General features: G+C 35.4%; 3 protein-coding genes and 1 long non-coding RNA gene across 7 annotated transcripts; 2 read left to right on the top strand and 2 right to left on the bottom strand.

The window, feature by feature from the left end:
• Positions 1 to 97: 97 nt before the first annotated feature.
• On the bottom strand, positions 98 to 25,008 carry LOC123876649. The gene is made up of 3 exons (XR_006798387.1): positions 24,998 to 25,008; positions 12,113 to 12,120; positions 98 to 218 (listed from the first exon to the last, which is right to left on the bottom strand). It is a non-coding gene; the product is annotated as an uncharacterized LOC123876649 (long non-coding RNA).
• Positions 494 to 2,027, bottom strand: LOC123876626 (peroxisomal biogenesis factor 3). Its single transcript, XM_045922918.1, has one exon. It carries the CDS (start codon positions 1,874 to 1,876, stop codon positions 755 to 757), a length of 1,122 nt encoding a protein of 373 aa, XP_045778874.1. The 5' UTR covers positions 1,877 to 2,027; the 3' UTR covers positions 494 to 754.
• Positions 4,479 to 5,442, top strand: LOC123876634 (proteasome assembly chaperone 2). The gene has a single exon (XM_045922932.1). The coding sequence runs from the start codon at positions 4,579 to 4,581 to the stop codon at positions 5,320 to 5,322; it is 744 nt and encodes a 247-aa protein (XP_045778888.1). The 5' UTR covers positions 4,479 to 4,578; the 3' UTR covers positions 5,323 to 5,442.
• Positions 12,820 to 20,969, top strand: LOC123876633. 4 transcript variants are annotated; one of them, XM_045922928.1, is made up of 5 exons: positions 12,820 to 13,113; positions 13,356 to 13,503; positions 13,542 to 13,710; positions 18,862 to 18,984; positions 19,814 to 20,969. In XM_045922928.1, the coding sequence occupies exons 3-5, from the start codon at positions 13,623 to 13,625 to the stop codon at positions 20,374 to 20,376; spliced, it is 774 nt and encodes a 257-aa protein (XP_045778884.1). In that variant the 5' UTR covers positions 12,820 to 13,113; positions 13,356 to 13,503; positions 13,542 to 13,622; the 3' UTR covers positions 20,377 to 20,969. The 4 variants fall into 4 exon arrangements, with proteins under 4 accessions (XP_045778884.1, XP_045778885.1, XP_045778887.1 ...); XM_045922929.1 differs by lacking the exon at positions 13,356 to 13,503 and adding an exon at positions 13,253 to 13,256 and having other exon boundaries at positions 13,553 to 13,710; XM_045922931.1 differs by lacking the exon at positions 13,356 to 13,503 and having other exon boundaries at positions 12,820 to 12,896; positions 13,553 to 13,710.
• Positions 25,009 to 25,555: the final 547 nt, after the last annotated feature.

Genomic DNA, 25,555 nt, shown 5'->3' with positions numbered 1-25,555 from the left:
TCCAAGGCTGTACCAAATTTAATTAAAATCGGTTCAGCGGTTGGGCCGTGAAAACGTAGCAGACAGACAGGCAGACAGACACACTTTCGCATTTATAATATTAGTATGGATTAAATAAATTTCTATAGTCTATCAATGAATCTAAAGTAAACAGTGAATAGAATTCGCGTGGCATCAATAAAACTATTCTGTCAACATATTTTGATAAAAAAATTGTACTTGTGATGATATAGTCCAGTTTAAAATTCTTTGGAAACCTCCACAGCAGAAACATAGGATGAATGCTTAGAACCGTGGTTCACAATCAGCCTGCATAATATTATAATCAAAATATAAAAATTATTAAATGTTTTTGTTCCTGCCTGTTATCTGGGGATACACATCAAACTATTTCTTTTTAAGCTACCGTTTTTCACTCCGCTTTAGACAGTCTCGGACTCTAGAAGAAACACAATCTGGAAGTGCATCTAAGTATTAAAATTTATAGACACAATTGAATAAAAATATTTTTTTACTTGCCCCACAATTACAACTTAAGAAATAAATCATTACAACAAAAATACCAAACCCACAAGATTTTCGAATAGTTTCAAAGTTCAATTACATTAGTAATGTTCTTATTCTAACATCAGGGATCTATAATAGTATTCTTACCCTTTAGTCTAACAATTTTAAGTCTCAGAAATAGATTTTAGGCATATTGAAGTTCTTGAAATTGTAATTAAATAATCTAAATGATGCCCATGTCATAATTTTATACATTACTGAACACTTCATATATATTGGCGCCAAGGATTTTCAGCTTCTCATTTAACGTAAGCTGTTGTGTAATTAAGTCTGGAATGTTTGTGTTATTCTTGCAAGTATTCTTGGTTATAAGTTCATTAACGACTGGTAGTAATTTAACAAAGTGCATCTCAACTTTGTTAACATCTACAAATGGATCTGCACTACCTCCCAATTTCAAAGCTCCGTTTGTTACAACATGATCTTCTAGTACTTCTAGATGGTTCTTCTTAGTTGGTACCCATTTCGATGCAAATACATTGGCAACTTCATCAACAACTGTGGAAAAACTTCTGCTCACTGCTGACATTGCAACTGATGTGACTTCATCACTCTCTAAAATATCCATAGTCTCTTTAACAATGGTATCAAACTTAGCTTCGTTAATTTCTGTATGATCAACCAAGTAGTGGACCATTTTCTTAACAGGATCCCCATTGTTTGTGTCTGTGCACAAGATTGTTTGTATGGACCAGAACACTTGTTCTACTTCTTGCAAAGTGATTTTCTTTTTCAAGGAGATAGGTTCAACCACTCTCTTCACAGCTTTTTCTATTTGTCTCACCAAATCTTCCACTCCAGGGCCTACAAAATGATGACACAGGGACAAGTATTTTGCTTGCAATTCACTATCAATAAGTGGATCCTCTTCATGCATGGAATCTCTGTACAGATATCCCCCAATAATATTTAATTGTACTCTCAATGTGACATTAAGGATAGATAATGCATAAACTAAAACACAAATCCTAGTAAAAATCATAATCTTCATCTGGTCCCATAGAGCCAGTTTATTGTCAGACTTATCTTGCAACTTCTGAACTATTTCCTCAGTGTTAAGAATGCTTAAGATACTTTCTGAGACAATTTTTGAAAGCGAAAGTATAGTTTGATTACAAGTTCGCTCTGTGCTTTCAAAGTGCTGTTTTTTGCGGGTCATGTCAAAAAATTTCTTTGCTTCCTTTTCTTGCCATTCCCTGAGCCTTTTCTGAGCATAGCTCATAAGCAAGTACAGAGATCCAAATACTGCACCTGTCACTATGAACTTTCTCTTGTGACGCTGTAAGAAATTTCTAATGCTGGAGAACATTTTGACTTCTTTTCAAATTTGTTATTACTCGAATTCTAGTGGAGTATCCGAACGGTATTTTGTTGTGTTCATAAGACGTTTTGTGATAAATGTGGTGCAATCTATAAATCTTTCAACACAGTTCATAATGCATACTTCAGTCTTAGAGTCCAAACGGATTGAAGGTCGACCCATACATGTTTCCCAGCATGTATCTGTAAGACCGTGAACGAGGACCTGTAATGACACAAGTAAAAACTTAAGTAGACTTCAAAAAACATTTCTTTTTAAATTTATGCTCAATAAATTCAAGAAAACAGGGCAAAGGTCATGTATAGAACTGTTATACAATTATGTATAAATTATTCATTCCAGTGATATCTGAAAACCGGTATCTTACGAGGAAAAAGTATGATTCCTCAACAAAACGAAATATAACTCTGATTATTAATAATTTGATACCTGGAATCGTTGTTTCTGTGTCTCTGTAAGAATAAAGTTTTCGATTTGCGGATCTACACGCTCTGTGTCACTCATAATCAATCGAAGAAGTTATTCATGGGTTTCCTCTACTTCTATAAATAATTATAAAATCCAGGAAAAACATTAAATAGGTACTTATTTTCGAATTGAATATTGAAAAATAATAGATCGCCACCCCACCACATTAATTTGATAGAAAGAAACCGAATCACAGAGTAGATGACTCGAGCCTTCTTTCCATGGTTGTCAAACCACTGTCAAAGCGTTAGTACATGGTCTGTGGCAGCGTCTAGTGTACCGCTAGCGGTACTTTATTGGTTCAAGCTAACAGACCGCTATCGGCAAAGTAACGTGTAATCGTTATTCTACCGCTATTCGTACTTTACTCACAGTGATCACGGGTAACTTTAGAAACGTGTCAAACCCCGCCTAGGGTAATAATGTTCTGTGTGTCAAACATTGTGATTCGACACTCCACGGCAAAATTTTGCATTACAATATATTGTAATCATTTTATTACAGAATTAAAAAAAATAGCCAAGCACCACTTGGACTCATGAACTGAGGGTTCCATACCTTGATAGGTTACATTTTGTTGCTTAAATTCAAATATGAGTTTTTGATTGCATAATGCCCATTTTTACTGCTGTAAGACAATCACTTCCAAAAGGGATCCTAAAAAATACTGGTAAATGGTCAGTGCTGGTAAAGGTACCAATACCACCCGTTTCTACTGTAGAGTGATAATTTTCTTACCTAAATTGTCGGCAAAATAACGTATGTACAAATGGTCTATGCACATGCCAAAGAGTAAATCCAGTAAATCCTGGATTCCAAAGAGTATATAAACACTACGTTCTACCTGGATCCTACCAATACCTACCATATGCACGAAAGGGGCACCGCGCGTATGTCGGCGGGTGCCGGCGCAGACGGAGCCCATACCAGAGACGTGCTACCTAAACATGATTGTGCACTTCAGCTTTAATTCCCTGCAAAAATAAATTCTGTTGCATTGGCATAAAGTCCAATTTCTAATACAATTATGCTAAGCGGAAAAACGAGCCGAGCGAGAGGTCTATAAATTGGAGTGTGTCACTGTCTAATGGATTGCAAGCATAAAAAAATATTTTCTATGGTACGAATTATGATGTAGCTCACAAAGTTCTTATTCATTGTTTATTTAATTTCAAACAACAAGATTACTTTCTTTTGTTTTCGCAGTAATTTTCATACTGTTATCTTTATTTTATAATGTCATTAAAATATCATTTAGTTTAAAAAGTATTATAAATATTTTTTTAAATTAATAGGATGACAACACTGGGTGTCAAGCAAAACAATATGGCGAACATTCTGTACTATACTATACAGAAGTAGTAAGGTAACCATAATTTGATTGTTTAATGGAAGTGTTTTTTTCTGTTTATCGATAGATTTCTCAAAAATGAAGACTTAAGGCAAAAATGGATCGCTGTCGTTCCAGGAAATATCACCAAATATTCGGCAGTTTGCGGAATGCATTTTAAAGGGGAAGATTTTGCTACGGCTTCGTGTGCACTGAATTTTTTTAAAAAAGAAACGCTGTACCATCAATTTTCCCAAAAGTATGCCTTGCTTACGAACTTCCTAAAACTGTTTAGGACCTAAACACATGCACCAGATTATACAAAATAATTTTACTTACCTATATTATAGGTACCCATACTTAACATGACTGGTACTTTTTCGCAGAACAAAAAAAAATTGAATTTCTCTACTTTTATAACTACAGCGCGGCAGACGATGGCCTAAACCTTTATCATTCTGAGAAGAGACCCGTGCTCAGTAGTGAGCGGCGATGGGTTATCATGATGATTCATCCTCTCCTATTCTCATATAATCCGTCAAATGTCTTACATTATCAAATCGTGTTGTCACCCTAATAGAAAGGGACACAATCCAATTTAGCTCTACCTCAATAGGCTCGTTTTTGGTGTCTCAGTGCACAATCTTGTTTAGGTAGCATGTCTCTGGCCCATACTTGTATAAATTCAATAACTTGAAAATATCACAAACTTGACATTGGCTAATCAGAGTAAAGCCAGATTTAAAGAAAAAAAAAAAAACCATATGCACATGCAGAATGCAGAATGACTTTGACATAATATCATTTTTCTGAATGTGTTTTGAATTGTGTTTTGACTTTTGTTTTGAATTCTGTGCAAAATCCAAACTTTTACTTATTAACTATATTAAAAATGAATGAAACAAATATGTGGAAGTTTATTGACGACATTAGTTTTGAGGAATACACGTTGATTGTTCCGAGCGTGGCCGTAGGTAATGTTGGGCAGCTCTCTTGCGACTTGTTAATTTCATCATTGAAAATGGTAAAAATTGCATCAATATACAGCCCTGCCGTGATTCCGGTGATTGGTTACGATCCCTACGACCTCGAGTCCAGCAGTCTTTCTACGGCTTGCGAAGTTTACAGGTCAGATTCTCGAAAAATATTGGTTCTACAGTTAAGAGCACCATTGGTCCATAAATATGCAGATAGTTTCCTGAAAAACGTTGTTAGCACATTTAAAGAAAAGCAGATTAAGGATATATTAATTTTGACCAGTAGTTTTGCTCACGAGAAGAAACATATTTTAAGCTCACCTTTTAGATTTGTTGCAAGTGAAGGCAACCCTCATGCTGAGAATATAATAAAGGCAAACCTTGTAGAACACGAAGAAAACACTGGTGAATTGAAGATATTTGGAGGAGGTTTTGCAAGTCTTCTTTATAAAATATGTCTAGATAATGGGCTACCATGCTTAATATTGTACAAATATTGTTCAGAAGGAGACAATATACCCAATGCATATGACATGGTTAATAATTTGACAAAACTAATTCCTCTATTCTCAGACAACAAGGACTTGTTTTCACAGTTGAAACAGCCTGTTTCATGGACTTTGCTATTTGGCCGACCACCACCTCAAGATATTTATTAACATGTTATTGTATTTTTTTTTAATATATTAAAAAAATACTTGTTGCCACTCTTACATACTTACAGTAATTTTTGAAATAAGTGGTAACAGGTAATCAAAAATTACAGTATATTAATTCCATTCCTTTATTTTAAACCATTTCATTCTTGTTGGATGACTAGACTCAATAAAGTGGAGTAGAATATGAGTAAATTTTCTTATTTAGCATTATCTACCGAATTAATGAAATTGTTTCTTAAAAGTCTTAAATGAGATTTTAGGTAAAATATGATATAATTCTTAAATTAATACCATTAAATGTGGAACTAAAGACTAAATATTATAATATTCATATTTTTACTTGCAGTTTCACAATGTAACAAGGAAGGGCAAGCAAACACTCAATACATATTACAAAACTAGTTAACATGTCTCCACTTTGCTCTGGTGTATAATAAATATGTGTTAGGTTTATGTTTTGTATTGTATGGTTAAATATCCACTTTTTATCAAGCTGTTAGGTATATCTATCGCGATTTCCTATGAAACTATTCATAAGGTCATCATTAAATTCCTGGAGACAACTTAACAGTCCAACCAGACAGATTTTCGACAGACCAGACTGGATGAAAATTTTCATCCCCTACCAAGCCCCTACCCTGTAGTAATCCTATTGTTTTTCCACATGAAAATATCGTAAATGTTAACCCAGATTGTTAGCTAATAGCTTGTATGCCAAGTTGCATTTAATTATTTTCTATAGTTTCGGCGTGATGCCTGCACAGACAGACAAATAAAAATTTAATAAAATACTGTTGACTTCTGTATCTATCGATCATACCCACAGCTTCCTTCGATATTTTTTTTTAATTTAATGTAGGTACCTACAGAAATCGTCCAGCAGTTTTATTATACGTATAGATGGGGTCACCATTCACCAAGCCCACGCCTCCCTTAAATAATGCACCGTCATAAAATTTTACTTTACGACCGGCCCTAACATCAACAATTTTGTGGTGTGGTCGGTTTTCACTCATTAGAATAAAACGGTTATCTCAATTATAAAACGGTAGCTACCTTCCTACCTTTAGGTAATGTATTTATATCTACGCTTATGACTGTATCTTTGTCTTTCAACAAAGCAGTGGTCGGCTCCCAAAAGTCATCTGGCATACGGCACTCATGGTAAGCCCAACGTCGGTTCTATTCGCGTTTTGGGACGTAGACCTACAACAATTTCTTACGAAATCTCCTAGGTATGTCTTCTAATGTCCCTACAGATTTTTGCGGATATAAACATCAGCCAAATTGTTCATCTTACTAACCGCATAAACAATCTGCGCCTCAGCCCTCATCTAAGCGAGATAGATAAGTAACATCATTATTTACGTGGAACTTTGGAAGCATAAAATGTGTTAGCGCTTTAGCTGTGAAGCCAGGCGAGGGCGACGCAAGTGTTATAAATTGCCTGTTATCGTCCAGGCTATAACTCTTTTATGGCAGCATAAAAACGAACGTTTTCTATCGCATAAAGACATTTCCATTTCTATAATATTATAAGCGTCCACACAATAGTTGGTGAACGATATAACAACAAGAGTAATTTGTGCCTACTTTCTTATTTACGAAGTAGAAACTTTGTTCTTTTTATCCGACTGCGGCAAAGCCAAAAGGAAGAGCTATGATTTTAGCAGTCTATGTATGTATGTTTGTATCCAGATTCTGTGTGTTCCACCGTAGCGCCTAAACTACAGGACCAATTTCGATGAATCAGGTGTTGATTATTGATTCGTCGTAAAGGTTCGGGTGACATAGGCTACATTTTACATGTAAAAATTGACCTAACGGATGTTACATCAACAAAGATGGAGGTCTCCAGAATTTTTTTTTTGCTATCGAGAGGGATGTCAAATGAAAGAGGAGTCAATTCTGAGCTCATTAATATTATTAATGTGCTACCTACACATTAAAATATACCAAGCGACAAAAACAATAATTTTACTATAATATTTCAGCGTTTATTAAGTTTCAACTTTATCTTGTTGATTGAAGTAGATAGGTAGGTAAGTGCAGGATTTTGCGTTTCTATTATATATAACCACAGAATATCTAATATCTCTTGTTGTATGTATCTATTTGTGTCCATTAACTACGATTGGCAGAGAAGCATAATCCTATTTCAGAGTGCCTCAATGGACGCCATGTTAATATTCAGGCAGTGTGATCCGATTTGTGTGGCTGGAGCCCATAATGTCCGTGTGATTAATATTTCGTCCACGACTCTGGCTTACAAGTATGTATATTATAATGTAACTGAAATGGAAACGATTCGTGTGGTCTCTATTAGGTTCCTACCTACCTGAACCATTTTAGGGTTCGGTATGAGAAAAAAACCGGTCAAGTGTAAGTCGCACACTCACACGAAGGGTTTCGTACCTACCATCGTACAAGAATTTTTTTTGTGATATAACCACAAATTCTCAGTTTGCGGATTTTTGCTTAAATTGTACTTTAAATTACTCGCATTTGACCGTTTCTAGGGTTCCGTCGTGTCTGTCCAGAAAACCTATAGGGTACTTCCCGTTGAAAAAATAAATAAATTGTGTTTCAATTTTCAAAGTAAGATAACTATACCAAGTGGGGTATCATATGAAAGGGCTTTACCTGTATATTCTAAATATCGGAAAAATTACCCGAGTACGGAACCCGCGGTGTGCGAGTCTGACACGCACTTGGCCGGTTTTTTTCATAATTGTAAAATAATGCCCTAGTAGCTACTTACTAGCTAACTACTTAGGTACCTAGTCGGCGGTGCTTCCTGAAACATTAAATAAAGTCGATCTTGTATTAAATATTTGATTTTTTTAACCTGAGATATCTATTAAATGTGGGTACACTTTTGCAACCGCTACACTTCGTAGTCCCGGGCAGGGCGCACCCAGAGAAGACAGGTTTTAGTCCGTTAGTGATATTATTCTCTTTAGTCCGTATATCACCCAAAGCACCTCAGTGAAGTCGAGTACGTCAATAGACTGACATCCGTGAGGATTTCCTCCTACCTACCTACCTACCTAGCGAAAAAAAAAACCGCTACAGGGAGAGACCCTGTTGACCTCCCTCGTTTGAATATCTACATTATTTACAATGTATATGTCCACAATGTACTTTGTACTGACGGGCTACAATTTAAAAAGGGTTGTATCTCGCTCATTAAAATTAATTACATTCTGGCAAAGAAAGAATTATTTACGACAGGCCTGAAAGCTTCCATTACCTACATAAATTAATGAGCTACGCGTTAATGAATAAAAAAATATCTATTTATTAATGCATGAGGGCTTATGGAAATGTTAATTTAATTTAAAAATATATATTCATCATAATATCACTGCTTACTTCATATTATAACTGCAAAAATGTGTTTGTTTGTTGGTTTCTCCTTCAAGCACGCCGCAACGAATCAACGGGTTTACCTGATTTTTTACGTGGATATAATTTAAGACCTGGAAAGTGGAGAGTGGCCTATACTTTTAATCCCGGAAAATCAAACAGTTTCCATGGGATTTTTGAAAATCTAAATTCACTCTGTCGAAGTAGCTATAAATTACTGGTATAAAGCCCAACTACTGAATGAAGAGAACCAGAGTGACCGACAGCTCAACGATTCACAAAGGTGCCAATTGGTGAATGATGAGCCACATAGTTCGGATCATCGATTGACGTTGCGGTTGAGCGACCACACACCGCAAACCGCAGTATTTGTAAACCCACACTAAGTTGACAAAGGAATAAAGCGATCAAAAGGAGCCGCTACACACTAGACTAGCGGAACCTGACCGTGGAGTCTGAAAATTCTTTCAAGAGATAAAGAATGTTTATCCAGAGCTGCAGATGTCCTGCAGCTCTGGATAAACATTAGCTATGATGACCTGTCTAAATTCGAGCCCCTATCATGGTGATTCGAATTAGAAATGAGGAAGCAAATTGCATAGTAGGTAAAGGTAGGTACATGTCCGCGTTTCGCTGCGCACGGGTGCAGATTTGGCGATGCCTTGCGGTCAGCGGTTGGTAGGTACGATAGTAAAAAGGTGAAGGAGGAAGTTCTTGGGCACACTCTCCAAAACATACCTATCCTGTAGGAATTACTTTATTAAGTTTTAAAAGGTTACGATACAGGAATAATATGGGTACCATGGGATAAGGAAAAATTGACGAAAATCACACTCACACTAATATTATAAATGCGAAAGTTTGTGTGTATGTTTGTTACTCCTTCACACAAAAACTACTAGACGGATTTGGCTGGGAATGGCGATAGATAATATCCTGGATTAGCACATAGGCTACTTTTATCCCGGAAAATCAAAGAGTTCCCACGGGATTTCGAAAAACCTAAATCTACACGGGCGAAGTCGTGGGCATCGGCTAGTTGGTTAATAAATATTTTCTCATTTTCATTTTTCAAGTAGGTAATTCTATCCTCCATACAGTCAACTTAATATAAAATTGTCGAGAAAATTCTTGCTTAATTCTATTAGCTCACCGCACTGTGGCCTGATTAGATCGTTCTTCGTCTGATTACAGCTGTGTAGAGTCTGTGTGTGTTTCTCTACTCGTCCCACAGTGGTTCTAAATTACTCTATAACGCGACCTCTTGCAATTTTCCGACAAATTGTTGTTTTTAGGGTTCCGTACCTCTAAAGGGAAAAGGAACTCATAAAGGATCACTTTGTTGTCTGTCCGTCCGTCCGTCCGTCTTCCTGTCGGGTCGGTCAAGAAAACCTATAGAGTACCTACTTTACGTTGACCTAGAGTCATGAAATTTGGCAGTCAGGTAGGTCTGATAGCACAAAGAAAAAATCCGAAATTTGTTATCCGAAGTTGTTGAAAGTTATATTACAAAAAATATGTCTTGACGAAAACAAAATTTACTGATTCACAAAAAGTGTTAGGTATAACCTTGTACGATGGTATTTGGTATACGGAACCCTTCGTGTGTGTGTACGATTCGCACTTGACCAGTTTCTTTTTTAAGACTAAAAAACACAGGAACACTAAAAAAGAGACTGGAGTAGTAACTGCAGGCCCATTATCCACTCCTGTCTAACTACCTCATTGGATTTATAGTAGGTACCTCAAGGTACCTGTACCCATTATTTTGGTCAATTCTGTACTACTAGGTAGGTACCTACCTACTACCTGCTCCGTGAAATTTCAACTTAAATAAATATAATTTGTCGAATAATATGACTACTGTTGTCATGTATTAGTTAGTTAACTAATACATGACAACACAACGATCTATACATAACTACCTACGGTAGGTAGTACCTACCTCATTTTTGATCGTAGCCTACTCACTACGCACTACTTTCATGTGTTCCATTTTAGAATAGTTGATTTTATCACTAACCAACAGCCAACATGGGTAATTTGGCTTTTGAATGGGCAAATTCTGAGTTGTCAAGTTTTAACCACTTTGTAAGTTTATAACTTGGGATGACAGCGTGAGAGAGCATCGAGCATAGTAATTATTTGTTCACCGCTGAACTTAAGTTTCGTGTAAGTTTTAATTGGATCAATGCATTGGGCTCTGAAAAATTTATGAGCAAAAGCTTTTGGCTTGGTACATTTTCTAAAGTTATGGGAAAGTTGTTATAACTTTGTATCTTATAAGTAATTCTTTGAGTGCAACCAAGCACTGAGCATAATAATTAAGTGCTCGTTGGCCGCTGAACCAGAGTTAATGTTTAGTTTCTTGTAAGCTTATAATTAGTGCAGTACTGTAATGACTATTCGTAGACTTTTTGGTTCATGTCATGGGCAAGTTGTGACAACTCGGTCATAACTTAAACCAACTTTGTACTTGGGTATCTTACTCGTAACTTTGAGTGTTTTAATGAATTTAAAAAACATCCAAGCCGTGAGTTATGGTTGGAATTTGGTCAGGTTTTGGCCAGATTCTGGTCAGATTTGAGTCAGATTTTGGTCAAATGTCAGTCAGTTTTTGGTCGAAGAACTGTCAGGCCTGCAGGCAAAAATACATGCATGATGTTTTCATTCACCTTTAAAGCAAGTTTAAAACTCTGAATAGTTTGTAGTTTTAGATTCATTGTTCTAGTATTAATATTTTTGTTAGTAAATTAATTTAAACAATGAAGGCTATTATCTAATATCTCTTCGATGAATCATGGAGTATGTAAAATGGGCATTTGGATATAGAAATTGCCAATTAATGTATCCGCCCCACCCCACACATCCCCACGTACCCATTTCAAACTCGGTCGTTTTTTTCGGAAGATTTATTTATCGCATGCCCGGAATATACCTATTACATTTATTTGTAAATATTAATTGTTATTATATCTCTGGCTGGTCGTATCCTCTGCAATGCGGATTTCTCATTTTTAGATCAAGATTCAATTAAGTACTATTAGCATCTGCTGTATTCCGTTATTGAATTTTACGATAGATTTTATTTGTGACTGTCTGAATATAGATTTAATTTTGCTTTCTTTACTCATGTCATATTTTGTGATACCTTAGAAGCAGGCACTGTGCGTCAATTAACACAGAACATTATTTTAATAAGCTAAGCTGATTCCTAGTTTCACGACTTTTTTTGTTAGGATATGAATCCGGAGCCGTGATAGCCTAGAAGCTAAAATGTCCGCCTCCTATTCGGGTAGTTGACGGTTCGATCCCGCGCATGCACCACTACTTTTTCGGAGTTATGTGCGTTTCAAGCAATTAAACTTGATTTAACGGTGAAGGAAAACATGCCTGAGAGTGCCTCTATAATGTTCTCAACTCTCAAGTCTGCCAATCCGCACTTGGACAGCCCGGTAGACTATGGCCAAACTCTTCTCATTCTAAGAGAAGGGACGTGCTCAGTAGTGAGCCGGTTATGGATTGATCATGATGATGAATAGGTACTACAGTGAGAAACGATCCAGATCCCGTTAAATTTTCGACTGAAGTTATTAAACGGTTTGAAAAATGAAAACTTAGGAGGTAAGTTCATTTAGGTACAATACTCTAGACAGGAAAAAATGTGATATACAATGTGACATATTATGTTAGTAGTCAACTGTACAAACGTAAGTTTCTTTAAGTTTTGGCACGAGTTGTGGCTACACGCAATACAATATTAAGGAGCTACGAATATGTTAAGTTAAAATTTTAAGTTAGAATTATATTAAAGCGACGTTGATAGAGCTGAAATATAATAAATGGGAGCTGTATCAAACAAAACATGAAGCAATAATCCACTCAATTTCGAGGCAATCCACTGAGTGACAGCTTGTTGCCACTAACATGATATTGATAAACTGTGTTACTTCCACGCAAAATACTATCACAAGTAAATTGAACGTAACATTGCTCTTTTTACTAGCAACATCATCGTATTATGAGCTACATAAGAGGAAACGTAGATAAAGCAAGGTGTTTGCGTTGTTCATCGAGATACTCTCAAGAGAATTGGTACTGCTGTCGGGCACAGCATCTCGGCTACGGCAGTTGCCTACGGGACGTAGCTGTAGACGCTACGCGCTCGGCTACGTCGTAGCGATTTGAATATACGACTTTTACCGGTTTGTGACTAAAAATACGCGGTTAAGTGACATAAAGTAGTGCTTATTTGTCGTTTTATAGAACCTACTTTGATTCACTCTATATTTATATAGAATTTGGAAGATAGAAAGAAATACCCAAGTAGAGTAATTTGACTAACTTAATTTTTAAGCTTAATTTTGAAGGGTACTATCATTGTTTGAATTCATAATAAGTATTGATTTACCCGTAGTTAAGGTGAGGAAATTAGTTCTATAATTAACATATTACTTAAGTGAACTGTAATATACATAATACTTACTGTATGAAGATCGTAGTTACTAATATTTTATCAAAAAACTATTTCTATACTTACTTGAAATATCTAATCCAAAAGTGTAGTAAGTAATTATTCTTATTTCTTTTAGTTTTTTAGCCCACATAGCTATTTTATTTGTATTTGAGTAAAGTTTTATGTAATTAAATATTTAATTAAACAGCAAAGTCCAAAGAACGATAAAAGCTGATCAAACAAATTAAGCCGCAAAATTGCTCAATTCTGAACAGAGAACCGATTAAGTAAATGTGCTTTGGCGATGAAGCGAAAATTTACAAAATAATGCGCGTTGATGCGAAAATTATTCACCAATCTGTTTCTTGGTCGATGAATGTAAATTATTCAGCAAATCTGTTTTAGGTGATATTTAAAATAAAAACTAAAGTGGTTAGTCGATGAAAGTAAATTAAACTGGTTGAATCGCACTAAAATGAAAGTAAAAATGTGCTCGTTGAGAGTTTTAAGTATTGTATCACTCTTTGTGGCTGATGTGTGGACCGGAACCTTACAACATAAAGGTGAGTAGGTATTACATTTTCATGATAATATTAAATAGGTATTGAATAGTCCTTTGCTGACTGCTGGACCCAAACTGAGTCCTACCGCGCTGTCAGTGAGATACGTTTCGCTATATTTTTAAGAATATTTTTGTTTTTATTAGTATTAAAGCAATAAACATATTGAAAAATATTGGTAAGAAAATCTGTATATCGAGTATTTTCTTAAATCTTAATCTAGGAATGCTACAACAATAAATTTCAGCGAATGCTTGAACCGTTGTGCTGTCTGAGTCTCCAAAGTATACACACAGCTTGAGGACTGTGTATTTATTTTTAAACATCGTACACCCGAATTATGAGACGTCTTGTAGTGCTAAAGAGCTTTGTCTTTTAACATTTGCTGTGAACATATTAAATAACTTAAAAAAGACGCACTTTTGAGATTGTTTTCAGTAGGTATTGTATACCTACATAATGATCCATAGATACTTTTTATAGCAAGAAATTAAAGGAGCTTTCCTGTAACTATAAGTAGGATCTCTTATGGAATATTTCGTTTTAGTCTCTTTCACCAACCAACCTGGTGTTGTGGTGAGCGCTATGGACTTAATGTATAGTCGCGGGTTCGATTCCCGGCAGGGGCAATTAGGGAAATTTTAATTTCTAAATTGACTCTGGTCTAGTCTAGTGGGAGGCTACCGCCGTGGCTAGTTACCGTCCTACCGATAAAGCCGTGCCGCCAAGCGATTTAGATTTCCGGTACGGTTCCGATAGACAGCAGCATCACTTACCACCATGTGAGATCGCAGTCAAGACTTACTTGTATCTAGAACTTTAAAAGTCTAAAAGGAGATTTTTACCCGGTCGGGGTGACATGGCTATATTTTATACGAAAAAAATAGACCAGAGATGTTATATAAAAAAAGTAGGGGTCTCCAAATTTTTTTTTGCTATTGTTGTAATAATGTACTGCATTAAAATATATCAAGTGGCAGAAAAACTATTTTACTATAAACAATTTTTCTGCGTTTATTAAGACGATCGTAGTCGAATTTTAGTTTTCAACTTTTTATGTTATTACTAGCCAATGCCCGCGACTTCGCCCGCGTTGATTTAGGTTTTTCGAAATCCCGTGGGAACTCTTTGATTTTCCGAGATATAAAGTAGCCTATGTGCTAATCCAGGATATTATCTATCTCCATTCCAAATTTCAGCCAAATCCGTCCAGTAGTTTTTGCGTGAAGGAGTAACAAACATACACACACACATACACACGAACTTTCGCCTTTATAATATTAGTGTGATACTAGTTCAATAGTGAATAGGTTATATAACTTCCAAATGGCAAATATTTTCTGCTGTATTTCAAACATTTTTACATGACAGAGCACGAAACACTTGTTTTCTTATTATAGTTTGCTCAAACCTATGACGTTGAAGTACGCTTACGATACAAAGTCTTGGCATAAAAAGGTCAGCTTCTTGAGGATGAAAGGGAGTCAAAAACGCTTATTGAATAAAGTGAGATTTGTGCTCTTAGGAATAAGGTCAACCGTATTAAGGAAATTATTTGACACTAGATGATGCCCGCGACTCCGTCCGCGTGGGTTTAGGTTTATTAAAAAATCTCGTGGGAACTCTTTGCTTTTCCGGGATAAAAAGTTGCCGAAGTTAATTTCCGGAACGTAAGCTACCTCTGTACCTTTCATATAAATCGGTTTAACGGATAGATTCATAAGAGTCCCGTAGGAACTCTTCGATTTTCCGGGATAAAAAATAGCATATGTCCGTGCCTGGGATGTAAGCTAACTCTGTACCTTAAAATCGGTTCAGCGGTTGAGCCGTGAAAACGTAGCAGACAGACAGATAGAAGACACACTTTCGCATTTATAATATTAGCAAGTATGGTTTTGGCATTAGGTGTTTATGAGAGTAACAAGTAGTGTCTGACCGAATCTTCGGTTTCGACTTCTGAAAGTTTCTAACAAGTGGCGATTTAAGTAGATAAATTTTTATTAAGTACTTAATGGTAAAAAAATATTGTTACTGGCATTGTTTCGAAGTGTTATTTTATTTATGATCTAGTTAATTCAGTTAGTTAAAAATGACCATATTATATCTCAAATTAGCCCTGATAGCATTCTGTCAAAAGATAAACATTCGAATTTATCTGTGCCTTGTGTATTCATATAAAAAACTTAAATTTAATCTCAAAAAGTCCGTAGCTAGAAGCGATCTTATGGGCCCAATTTAGAATCCAGTTTTGTAAGATATTAGCCTCCTACTTATTATTTTGAACTGTTTGTTTTTCTTCTCACGTACTTTAAGGATATTAATTAAATTAGAAACGAACTTTTTTAGATTACTAGAAAGCCCGCGACTTTTTCCACGAGGATTTAGGTTTTTAAAGATCCCGTGGGAACTGTTTGATTTTCCGGAATAAAAAGTTGCCTATGTCAGTAACAGGGACGCAAGCTGCCTCGGTACCAAATTTCATACAAATCGGTTAAGCGGATGGGTTTTTAAGAATCCCGTGGGAACTCTTTGATTTTCCGGGATAAAAAGTAGCCTATGTCCGTCCCCGGGATATAAGCTAACAGTGTATGCGTCAGAATCGGTAAAACTGTTGGGCCGCGAAAAGGTAGCAGACAGACAGACAGACACACTTTCGCATTGATAATATTAGAATGGATGTTGTACTTATAGAAAAATCATATTAATTAAATTATTTGATCTACACAAATGTTTATAATATCATACAAAATAGAAAAACATTTTTCATTATGTATGTGTTTGTTTTAGTAACCATGAATAAATTAATGAGTAAAAGTGATTATAAACTATAGAAAATTCATAAAATAAACTTTTGAAAAGTTTATAAATTCAATGCTCAAACAGCGCGATGGCTTAAAGCCGGATAGGACGGAAAGTTGTGAGTGGTTTAAACACAGGGTTTGTTGTTCACTGTCGACTAGCTTAAAAACCGTCGCACTGGACCATGGGTGGGCTACAAGACAGCTACCAATCGCAGTGCCACCCACGCCTAGCCGCAACACGAACCACTTCACTCATCTTCACCAGTGGCTCAGCGAGCTAGCAGGTTTATCTGCATTGAATTATGACTGCTCATCTGAAAGATCTTCATACCATCCATCCTCCATCATAGGATAAATGAATCGATCAATCTTTCTTTTCTCTTCATACAGGATTTAAATCTGGCATGATATTACAAACTTTTGCACGCATTACAATATTTATCTATTGGTGTCGAATGTTTTGCCAGGAATCTCGGAAATTCTGCAAATCCGGGTGCCTTTACATTTTGGTGTTAAATTTTTGTCTGGCGCACGGACTTTTATTTAAATGTTTTTTTTTAATATTAGAAGAGACAAGGTTTCTTAGCAATATTAAATGCGTACCGAGGTGTACCCTACTAGTACCTTTTAGGCCTAGTACCTACTAAGATACTAATTTCAGTCAGCCAATCTTAATGTGTAAAAAAACCGCACCAAATTGAGAACCTCTTCCTATTTCATTATAGTATAGGAAACGATATTTATTCCTTAAATAGATATTTCCTTGCTCAACGCGAGAATAAAATAGTACCTAGTAGGTACCTACCTACCTATTAAGAGATTTCGAATTTGAATCAGGTACACCCGAAGTCCCTCTATCTAAACACGTAAGAGTATGTAAAAAAAAGAAAAGTCCCAGGCTTTAGAAAACTGGAATTTTGAAGAGAGGTTTCTGAATTTTTCGTGTTTTCCAAGGAATGGGGAATAAATAGGGGATTTAGGTATATTTTCACCGAGTGAAGCCGCGGGCGGTTGGTAGTTGATCCATAACAGAATGCACGTCTGAATGTTATTTATGGTGGTGTGTATATTGTAAGGTTATTTTTAAAAAGTTGATTTGAGTTGTCAAAAATAATATAAAATTATTAATTTAGCTGATGAAGGTAGTTTGGTAAAATCGATATTTGGCTCATTCGATGTCATACAATCTGTTACTAGGAGGCCAACAAGATTGAACTTGCATAAATACGGGTGTTTTGAAGGTTTTAGTTCAGTCTCCTTCCGAGATTCGGAGCGATATCGCATATTTTCGGTATTTGGATTGTGAACTGAATAATTAGATGTTGTGATAGCAATCACGCTCTAATTAAATTATTTATTTTGGCATTAGTTTGTTTAGATTAAAACTCTCGGATAACCTTACACATTAAACTTGTGTTTTTTTTGTGTTGGTTTTGGAGAGGACATTCCAATTATTCGATAAAAATATTTAAATAATACCTGCTTTTCTGAGTGACGCCAATAATTCAGAAGCGGGACGTGTCTCACGTTGTCTTAAATTCGCTTTGGTATCTTTTTGTAAACAACCCACATTTGATTAAAATTTTTATTGAGTTTGATTTGGTGATTAAAATTTTTAGTTTTTTTTTTAAGAATTTAGTCTTTTGTGAAGTGGAAAGTAATTTGCAATAAGTGGTTCAGATTTTGTATACATCGAATGAGAAGTTAGTCGTTTGGATTTATTGTTAACTTGATATTAAAACTGAGAGTTCGGCAGTTCAAGGGTAGGTTTTAATGATTTGACGGAGGGCAGGATAGCCCATGATTTGGATTTGACTTAGGGCAAGGAAGCCCGCGACTGACATGACAAGATTGATTAGAAACACGAGGACGTGTTAAATTCAGGACGGCCGAACTGTAAGGTTATTTTTAAAAAGTTGATTTGAGTTGTCAAAAATAATATAAAATTATTAATTTAGCTGATGAAGGTAGTTTGGTAAAATCGATATTTGGCTCATTCGATGTCATACAATCTGTTACTAGGAGGCCAACAAGATTGAACTTGCATAAATACGGGTGTTTTGAAGGTTTTAGTTCAGTCTCCTTCCGAGATTCGGAGCGATATCGCATATTTTCGGTATTTGGATTGTGAACTGAATAATTAGATGTTGTGATAGCAATCACGCTCTAATTAAATTATTTATTTTGGCATTAGTTTGTTTAGATTAAAACTCTCGGATAACCTTACACATTAAACTTGTGTTTTTTTTGTGTTGGTTTTGGAGAGGACATTCCAATTATTCGATAAAAATATTTAAATAATACCTGCTTTTCTGAGTGACGCCAATAATATGATATTCCTTAATTTTTACAGATTCATTGCCGAGAAAATGTCACCACTGTGTTCACAGCGCCACGTCGAATTGTGAGCTCACTGCAGCACCGGTCTTATGCCCAGTTGGGGAGCCATACTGTGCCACAATAGCTAGGACGCCTAGTAAGTTTCAAGAGCTGACAAACATAACGGTGTAGTAAAATTTCTAATCAATATACTTTTTTTATTTTTTTGTCCACTAAAAATAAATCTGAACTCAAAACGGTCTAAAACTGTGCTAAAATTGAGTCCAAAGTTCGTAATTTCCATCACCAAACAAATACAAACGTAACACCATATAAACTTGAACTCATTTTCAAGCAAAACGATCAAAAACTGCGCTTAAACTGAGTCCAAAGTTCATTATTTCGATCAAAACGATATAATATGGTTTTGATCGAAATCAATATTTACAGTAAAATTTTAACAGTTTTTACTCAGATTTTTGCTTCTCCAGTAAAATTTTATTTGTGCAATTACAACGTTTGTTCGCCAGCTCGTCGTTTATCGAATACCTACCATGCTTTTACGACATAATTATTTGCATGATATGTATTTAAATTAGAGCTTTTCTGTAATGACGATTATCCTTTGGCACTAGAAACTTCTGCTCTCATTTGAAGGTCAATAACAAATCCCATCTTCCTATATCCCCCCAATTGGACAGACAACAGCAAACGAGTAACAAGGAGCCGCTGGGTTCGTGGCGTGTAGCATTTTCTACAAGAGACCTATGCCCAGCCGTGGACGTCTTTCGGTTGATAGTGATGATGATGATAATTATGCCTATTTAGTTTTGTAACTAAAAGTGGATACATAATATTATAGGTACTCCTAGCTGTAGCAATCCGAGATATTTAGGTATAACAATGTTAAAAAAGCTCTAAATGTCTCATAATAAGTATATAATATAACCGTGAATAACAGTGCTAAAATCAGTTTTCTTTTACAGATTTTACATCATCCCTAACGTGCGCAGCTGCAAAGGAATCACCATGTCTATTAAGCTTTAATTCAAAACTGGAATTGGAGATGAATTGCATATGCAGCGAACACCTCTGCAACGTGCCCTACTCGTCGCAGCTACGGAATGAGCTACTCAATTTTTCAGCGAAAATTCCTCGCAACGCCACGGGGCTCACTGAAATGTTTCTAAAATCCTCAGTTTTTGTGAACGTGACTAAAGCGGAGTTGTATAAAGTGATAACTAAAGTGAGCGAGGCGACGGAACGGCCGACAATGTTTTCCTCCCAATCAACGACGATTGCTTTAGTATCGATTGGTGTTTCGGAGATTGGGCCGCGTGCAGAAGCTCTGAAACATGAAGCCACCGTTCCACCTGATGACGACGAAGATGAAGGGGAAGGAAGTGGCTCATTCGAGGAGGCCAGAACACACGCCGCGCCCGCCGCGCCCAGCTCTTACCTTCCAGCGGAAGAAAACAAATCCACAGCCATAGTCTTAAATTTATACCTACTCTTATCTTCAATTTTTTATTTCCACGCGATACTGTAATATTATATTGACGTGAAATTCCTTTTCATAGAGAATTTACGATAGTGTTGACTTTTAAAGTATGTACATATTATACTTAATTATGGGAACAAAAGTCCGTGTTTCAAACATTCCAAATCCATTTAGGACTCATAAAAATAATTGCCAAAATATATGTTACCAAGTAAGTGTCAATAATAATTTTAAATTAATGATGAGCCGTTTTTGGTAAGTTTAAAATGAAAAGTAGGTATAATAATGTAAAATAGCTTAGGTATTCATCTTTGTCCCAACATCGCTCATCTTCATTGTCATTAAACTTATGTTAAAAACCTACTGAGAAATGTCTCAAAATGTTTTTTTTTAGTACACTTTAAACTCTGCGATTTTGTTCTTAAAGAATTTTAGATAAAAGCTGTTTCAATGGTTTACCTACTTTAAATATAATTTGCTTTTTTCATAAAATGAAAATGTAGTTAGGTAATCTTACCAGCCATCGCAATAAATTGCAATGACTTATTTATCTGAAACAACTAAGGATATTGATCTTTTCATGATATTCAATTAAATTACTTAATTGCTTAGATAGGTCTTCATATCCAATGAAATGTTTTTAAAAAGATTTTATGTAAATACATCTACAGCTCCGTTATTTATAAATTACTATAATATTAAATAAATAATATAGATATTATTTAAATAAATAATATAGATATTATAGGTACACTTCACAGTCAGATGCACATTTTATCCACATTTTATCATAGCATAAAATTATTTGTTTCACCTTGTAGACATATAGAGTCAATTACAATTTACGATGTACATTATAAAATATCCCCGTCGATCTTTCGATGCGTTGTTGTGATTTATTAAAATATTAATCAAAAAACAATGTTGTTTCATTTAGAGCAAGAGAAAAATTAAGCAAGATTTTTTCAAAAGCAAAAAACATTACAGTGGATTTATTTACTCAAAAAATGAAAATGTATGAAATCTTGGATTTCTTACATTTTCAATGTATAAAATGCTAGATTTCATACATTTCCAGTAACATACAAGTAGGTATAAGTAGTTTCTACATATGTTTTATAATATACACAATTGCAGAAGTTGACTTGCTGCGAGTGTTCAGTGACTTGCCAGACACAGTGAAAGTGACTTGCCAGAGCTACCTTCTGCAAGTTATATTGCGAGTAGCTTTAGATGAGGCTATTTATAATTTCTCTTTGATGTCTAGTACTAAAGTTACAAGAAGATATAATATTTCAGATACCTATTTATAATAATATTGTTAAACGGCTAACGTCTGCGAAGGAAACCCTTCAACTGAGCCTCTCATCATTTTAATGAATGTATAATATGCTTACTGCTTTAGACAGCGCTTTTATTGTGTCTGGCATTTCAGTACCTGCCTTTATTCCTTTAAAATACCGACGTATTCGCATGCGGTTAGCTCTTTACGTAGGTACTGCATCCGATCTGCTAGAAATTTCGATTCAAAGTAGGTATAGTAAATAGGTACTATATTTTAGTATGAGGGGTTGCGCACAGCGATCCGAATTTTGTTTTCGAAGTGAACCATATCTTCTAATCGGAGCATTGCTCACGGACCTAATTAATTACAACATTAGCTACCTATTTAAATGAATGTTTGCGTATTGCGCTGATCCGGATCCAACCCGTCATGTGTCATGCCCCTAGAATAAGGGTAGCTCTTTCAAAATCAATGGTCATGCCAGTGCAGTCTCAAGAAAATAAATCCATTGACACCCACGCAGTGTAAAATTATTTTCAATGAGAATGGTACAATTAATAGTCTAGGTACATACCTACCTAATAATATCTACCTACATAATATTACATACACAGGCAAGTTTAAAGGTTGTTTTACGCCGGAGTAACAAGTTGAGAAAGTACTGCATACTACAAGATATGGAAACCTAAAGCATCATGTGACAGTCTTTTGTACCATGCCGAGAAAACATCGTTCTGTTGAATTCGTATATTACGCTACATTTAAAATTACTTTAGCAAGCAAGCCTGAGGCATACCTTTGGGGTGCACTGTGTTGCTCTGGCGTACCTATATAACAGCTTTAACAAAGTAAATAAACGAATATAAAAATAGGTATCTAAGTGTCGTAAAGAAATTTAGAAAAAATATTCCCTGATTTAATGTTAGCATACTTGCTCTATGTTTGCGATAATAATCCTCTCGAAAAGAAAATTGAAACGTTTGTAAGGGTGAACTGTTACGCTGATTTTCGCATAAAAAGTTTGGGGCTTGAGTCCCGGGGTGACAAATTTGACCAAATAAATAACAAGGCGCACTTTAATGACGGCAGATTGTTATGTTTGTGTTTTCTGATGTTTGTCGACGACTTATTTTTATATTTCAGAGGTGTTTATCATTGCACTTTGTTTCAATTACTATGTTTTTGTTTTTGTGGGGCTTTTTGTGTTTTTATGTGTGTAATGTAATTATGGAACTGTTCAACTTACGAGACTGAGTCATCTAAATCCTAAATCCATAAAAAACTAAAGAGAAAAAAAAACCATTACTTTTCAAATTAACTTGCTAAAGTCTTTTAATGTCAATAAACAAAATAGTATCTTGGGCTCATGTATAAATTATAATTGTAAAACTTTTAAAGTATAAAAAAGATAATATTGGCACCCACGATCTCTGATAAGTGATAAGGGTGATGGACAATCCCACTGTTGCGCCGTAGAGCTCAAATAGTTTCATATTATGCTTAAACTTAAATGGCCGGGAATTTGGGAGAAGATCACAAACATTATGTACATTGTTAAGTGACTGTTGTAAAGCTGTGCCGCCAAGTTATGGATGCGGCGCAAAGATCTGTCTGTACAATTATAGTTTTAACATAACATGTCGTATTTTAAGTTTACACGAGTTCACATGAGATGAGTCTAAGGTTTCATAAGCCCTGGTTCGTTGAGTTTAAGTGTTCGTTTTACGTAAAAGACCGCTTGACTTTGGCTACCTGCTTGATAGATAATTTACTAGTCTATTCGGCAGTGCATTGGCGGAGATAATAATGGTTGATGCTGTTGATGTTGATTTGAATCAACACGCGTCGCGTTCGCTGACGTGTTTTCAGTTTTACTCGCATGTTCACGCCTTTAAGAGGGGTCTCTCCGTCACTCGCTCCATACAAACGTAGTTCGTCTCTCATTGGAATACTAACCAATCATACTCAATGGAATTTTGTAGAAACGTTCCGGGAACTAATATCTATGCCTGTGGTTTTCCAGATTTCCGTTAAAATATTCGGTTTTAAAGTTACGCGGTCTTGAAAATTCACATACAAATCTTTGAGCCCCTGTAATTTTAAAACTACATATTTTTAGAAAAATATGAAGCACCACAGGCACAGATATTAGTTTCTGGAATATGTCTGCAAAATTTCATGGACTATGGTTGCTTAATATTCAAATGAAATTGGGACTACGATTGTATGGAGTAAGTGACGGAGAGAGCCATGTTAAGAAACGGTTATAGCCGTATCACCTAGATACAAAATTACAAAGACTGGCAGGCACTAAAAGTTGTAGTTATGTTGAATGTTTTGTAGTGACACTTAACTATAGGGAATTCATAAACTAGTTGAATGAGTTATGTCGAAGGGGACGGGACGGGAAGTTGAGAGTAGTTCGCAAACTTGCTTGTTTGCCGAGTGGCTCTACTGAAGCCCTGCCTTCGGGTTATGACTTTATAGTTTCAAGATATCGCCTCCTAAGTCAATAGCTACAGGATATACCTTATAAGACTTACAACTAGCTTTTTCCATGGCTTTACCCACGTAGATTCGAATTAAGCCGAATATAGAGATCTTTTCAATAGTTAGTATAAGTGTAAGTGGTTTAGTATTTATGCTTATGAACTGTGAAAGCCGCGTCTAAATTGATACAGCTTTTGCGCTCAAACAATTGGGGATCGATTGTTAATATACTTAATTTTAAAAATAATTGTTGTTTTGTGAATGATGAAGTTTAGACATAGTCTCGTAGTATAATAATGTCAAAACTATTTTTTAACATCAAGCCTTATGTAAGAAAAAAATATTAACGGTAAGTTAATTAATTTTATTTGATTTTTAGAGTAAACATTAAATCACGATTCAAAATTTAGGTGCAAATAGTAATAATTCACGGAATTCTTTACTGCACAAAAGAACAATCCAACGGGATAATTTGCACAAAGAAAATCGAATCTGAAGCTCGTGCATTTACGTAATGATAAATGTTCGAGAGGCCGCAAGCTTTTACCAATGAAAGCCATAATGAGTGCCAATAAATTTCTATACCCAGTAAAAGCAAGAAAAATGCGGGATTTAATAATAGCTGGTCTCGGCCTTGAACAAATCATAGGAGTGTGTAGATAATACTAAAATATACGTTCGTTCGCCGTGATAGGGGTTGTAAATGGAGCAATCTGGATTTGAACCTTATTTTATGGTTATCAGTATTTCTACCCCCAGAGAAGTTGATGTACAGAGATAGTGAAATAGGTTCATTTAGAAGTTCTTAGAATTTCCTTTTGAAATTGAACACCCACTAGCTAGAACATTCAAGAGAAATCTATCTGCTCACAAATCACAATAATTTAAAGTAACATTTTGATGAATTATTCGAGTAAATCAGACTAACATCATATAAAAATATTTCAGTGATCCGTAATGAAATTCGTTACAAATAAGCCGTAGCCGAGACGACGAGATTGAAACCTAATGGAGTTGAAATTAGCATGAGAGAAATTTTATTCCGGTGCCCGACGACTCGGCGTGAGCTAATAAAATTATATCAACTGAAGTACATGTACCTACAGAGATCGATCTCACTCAAAACATTTACCTTCCTAGTTATATGAAATTTAGCTGAATTTAGATGATAATCTAGGTTTTTTTTTAAATCTCGTGGGAATCCAGATTTTCTGGGATATAAAGTAGCTTATAACACTGTGCAGGTATTTAACTATATCCATACTTTCCAAGAAATCAAATCGATCCACGTTGCTCCATTGCGGCCTGATTGAAGGACAAACCAACAAACAAACAAACATACTTTTGCATTTTTAATATGGGTATTGATTAGGAATATAGGTACCTAGTCACCATAGAGGTAGGTAGGTAAGCATAATGTTAACTTAAAATGAAACATTTCTTTTAAGGTGA

Source organism: Maniola jurtina, chromosome 22 (assembly GCF_905333055.1).
Source record: "Maniola jurtina chromosome 22, ilManJurt1.1, whole genome shotgun sequence".
Lineage (NCBI taxonomy): Eukaryota > Metazoa > Arthropoda > Insecta > Lepidoptera > Nymphalidae > Maniola > Maniola jurtina.
This window is presented reverse-complemented; position numbering and strand designations above follow the sequence as displayed.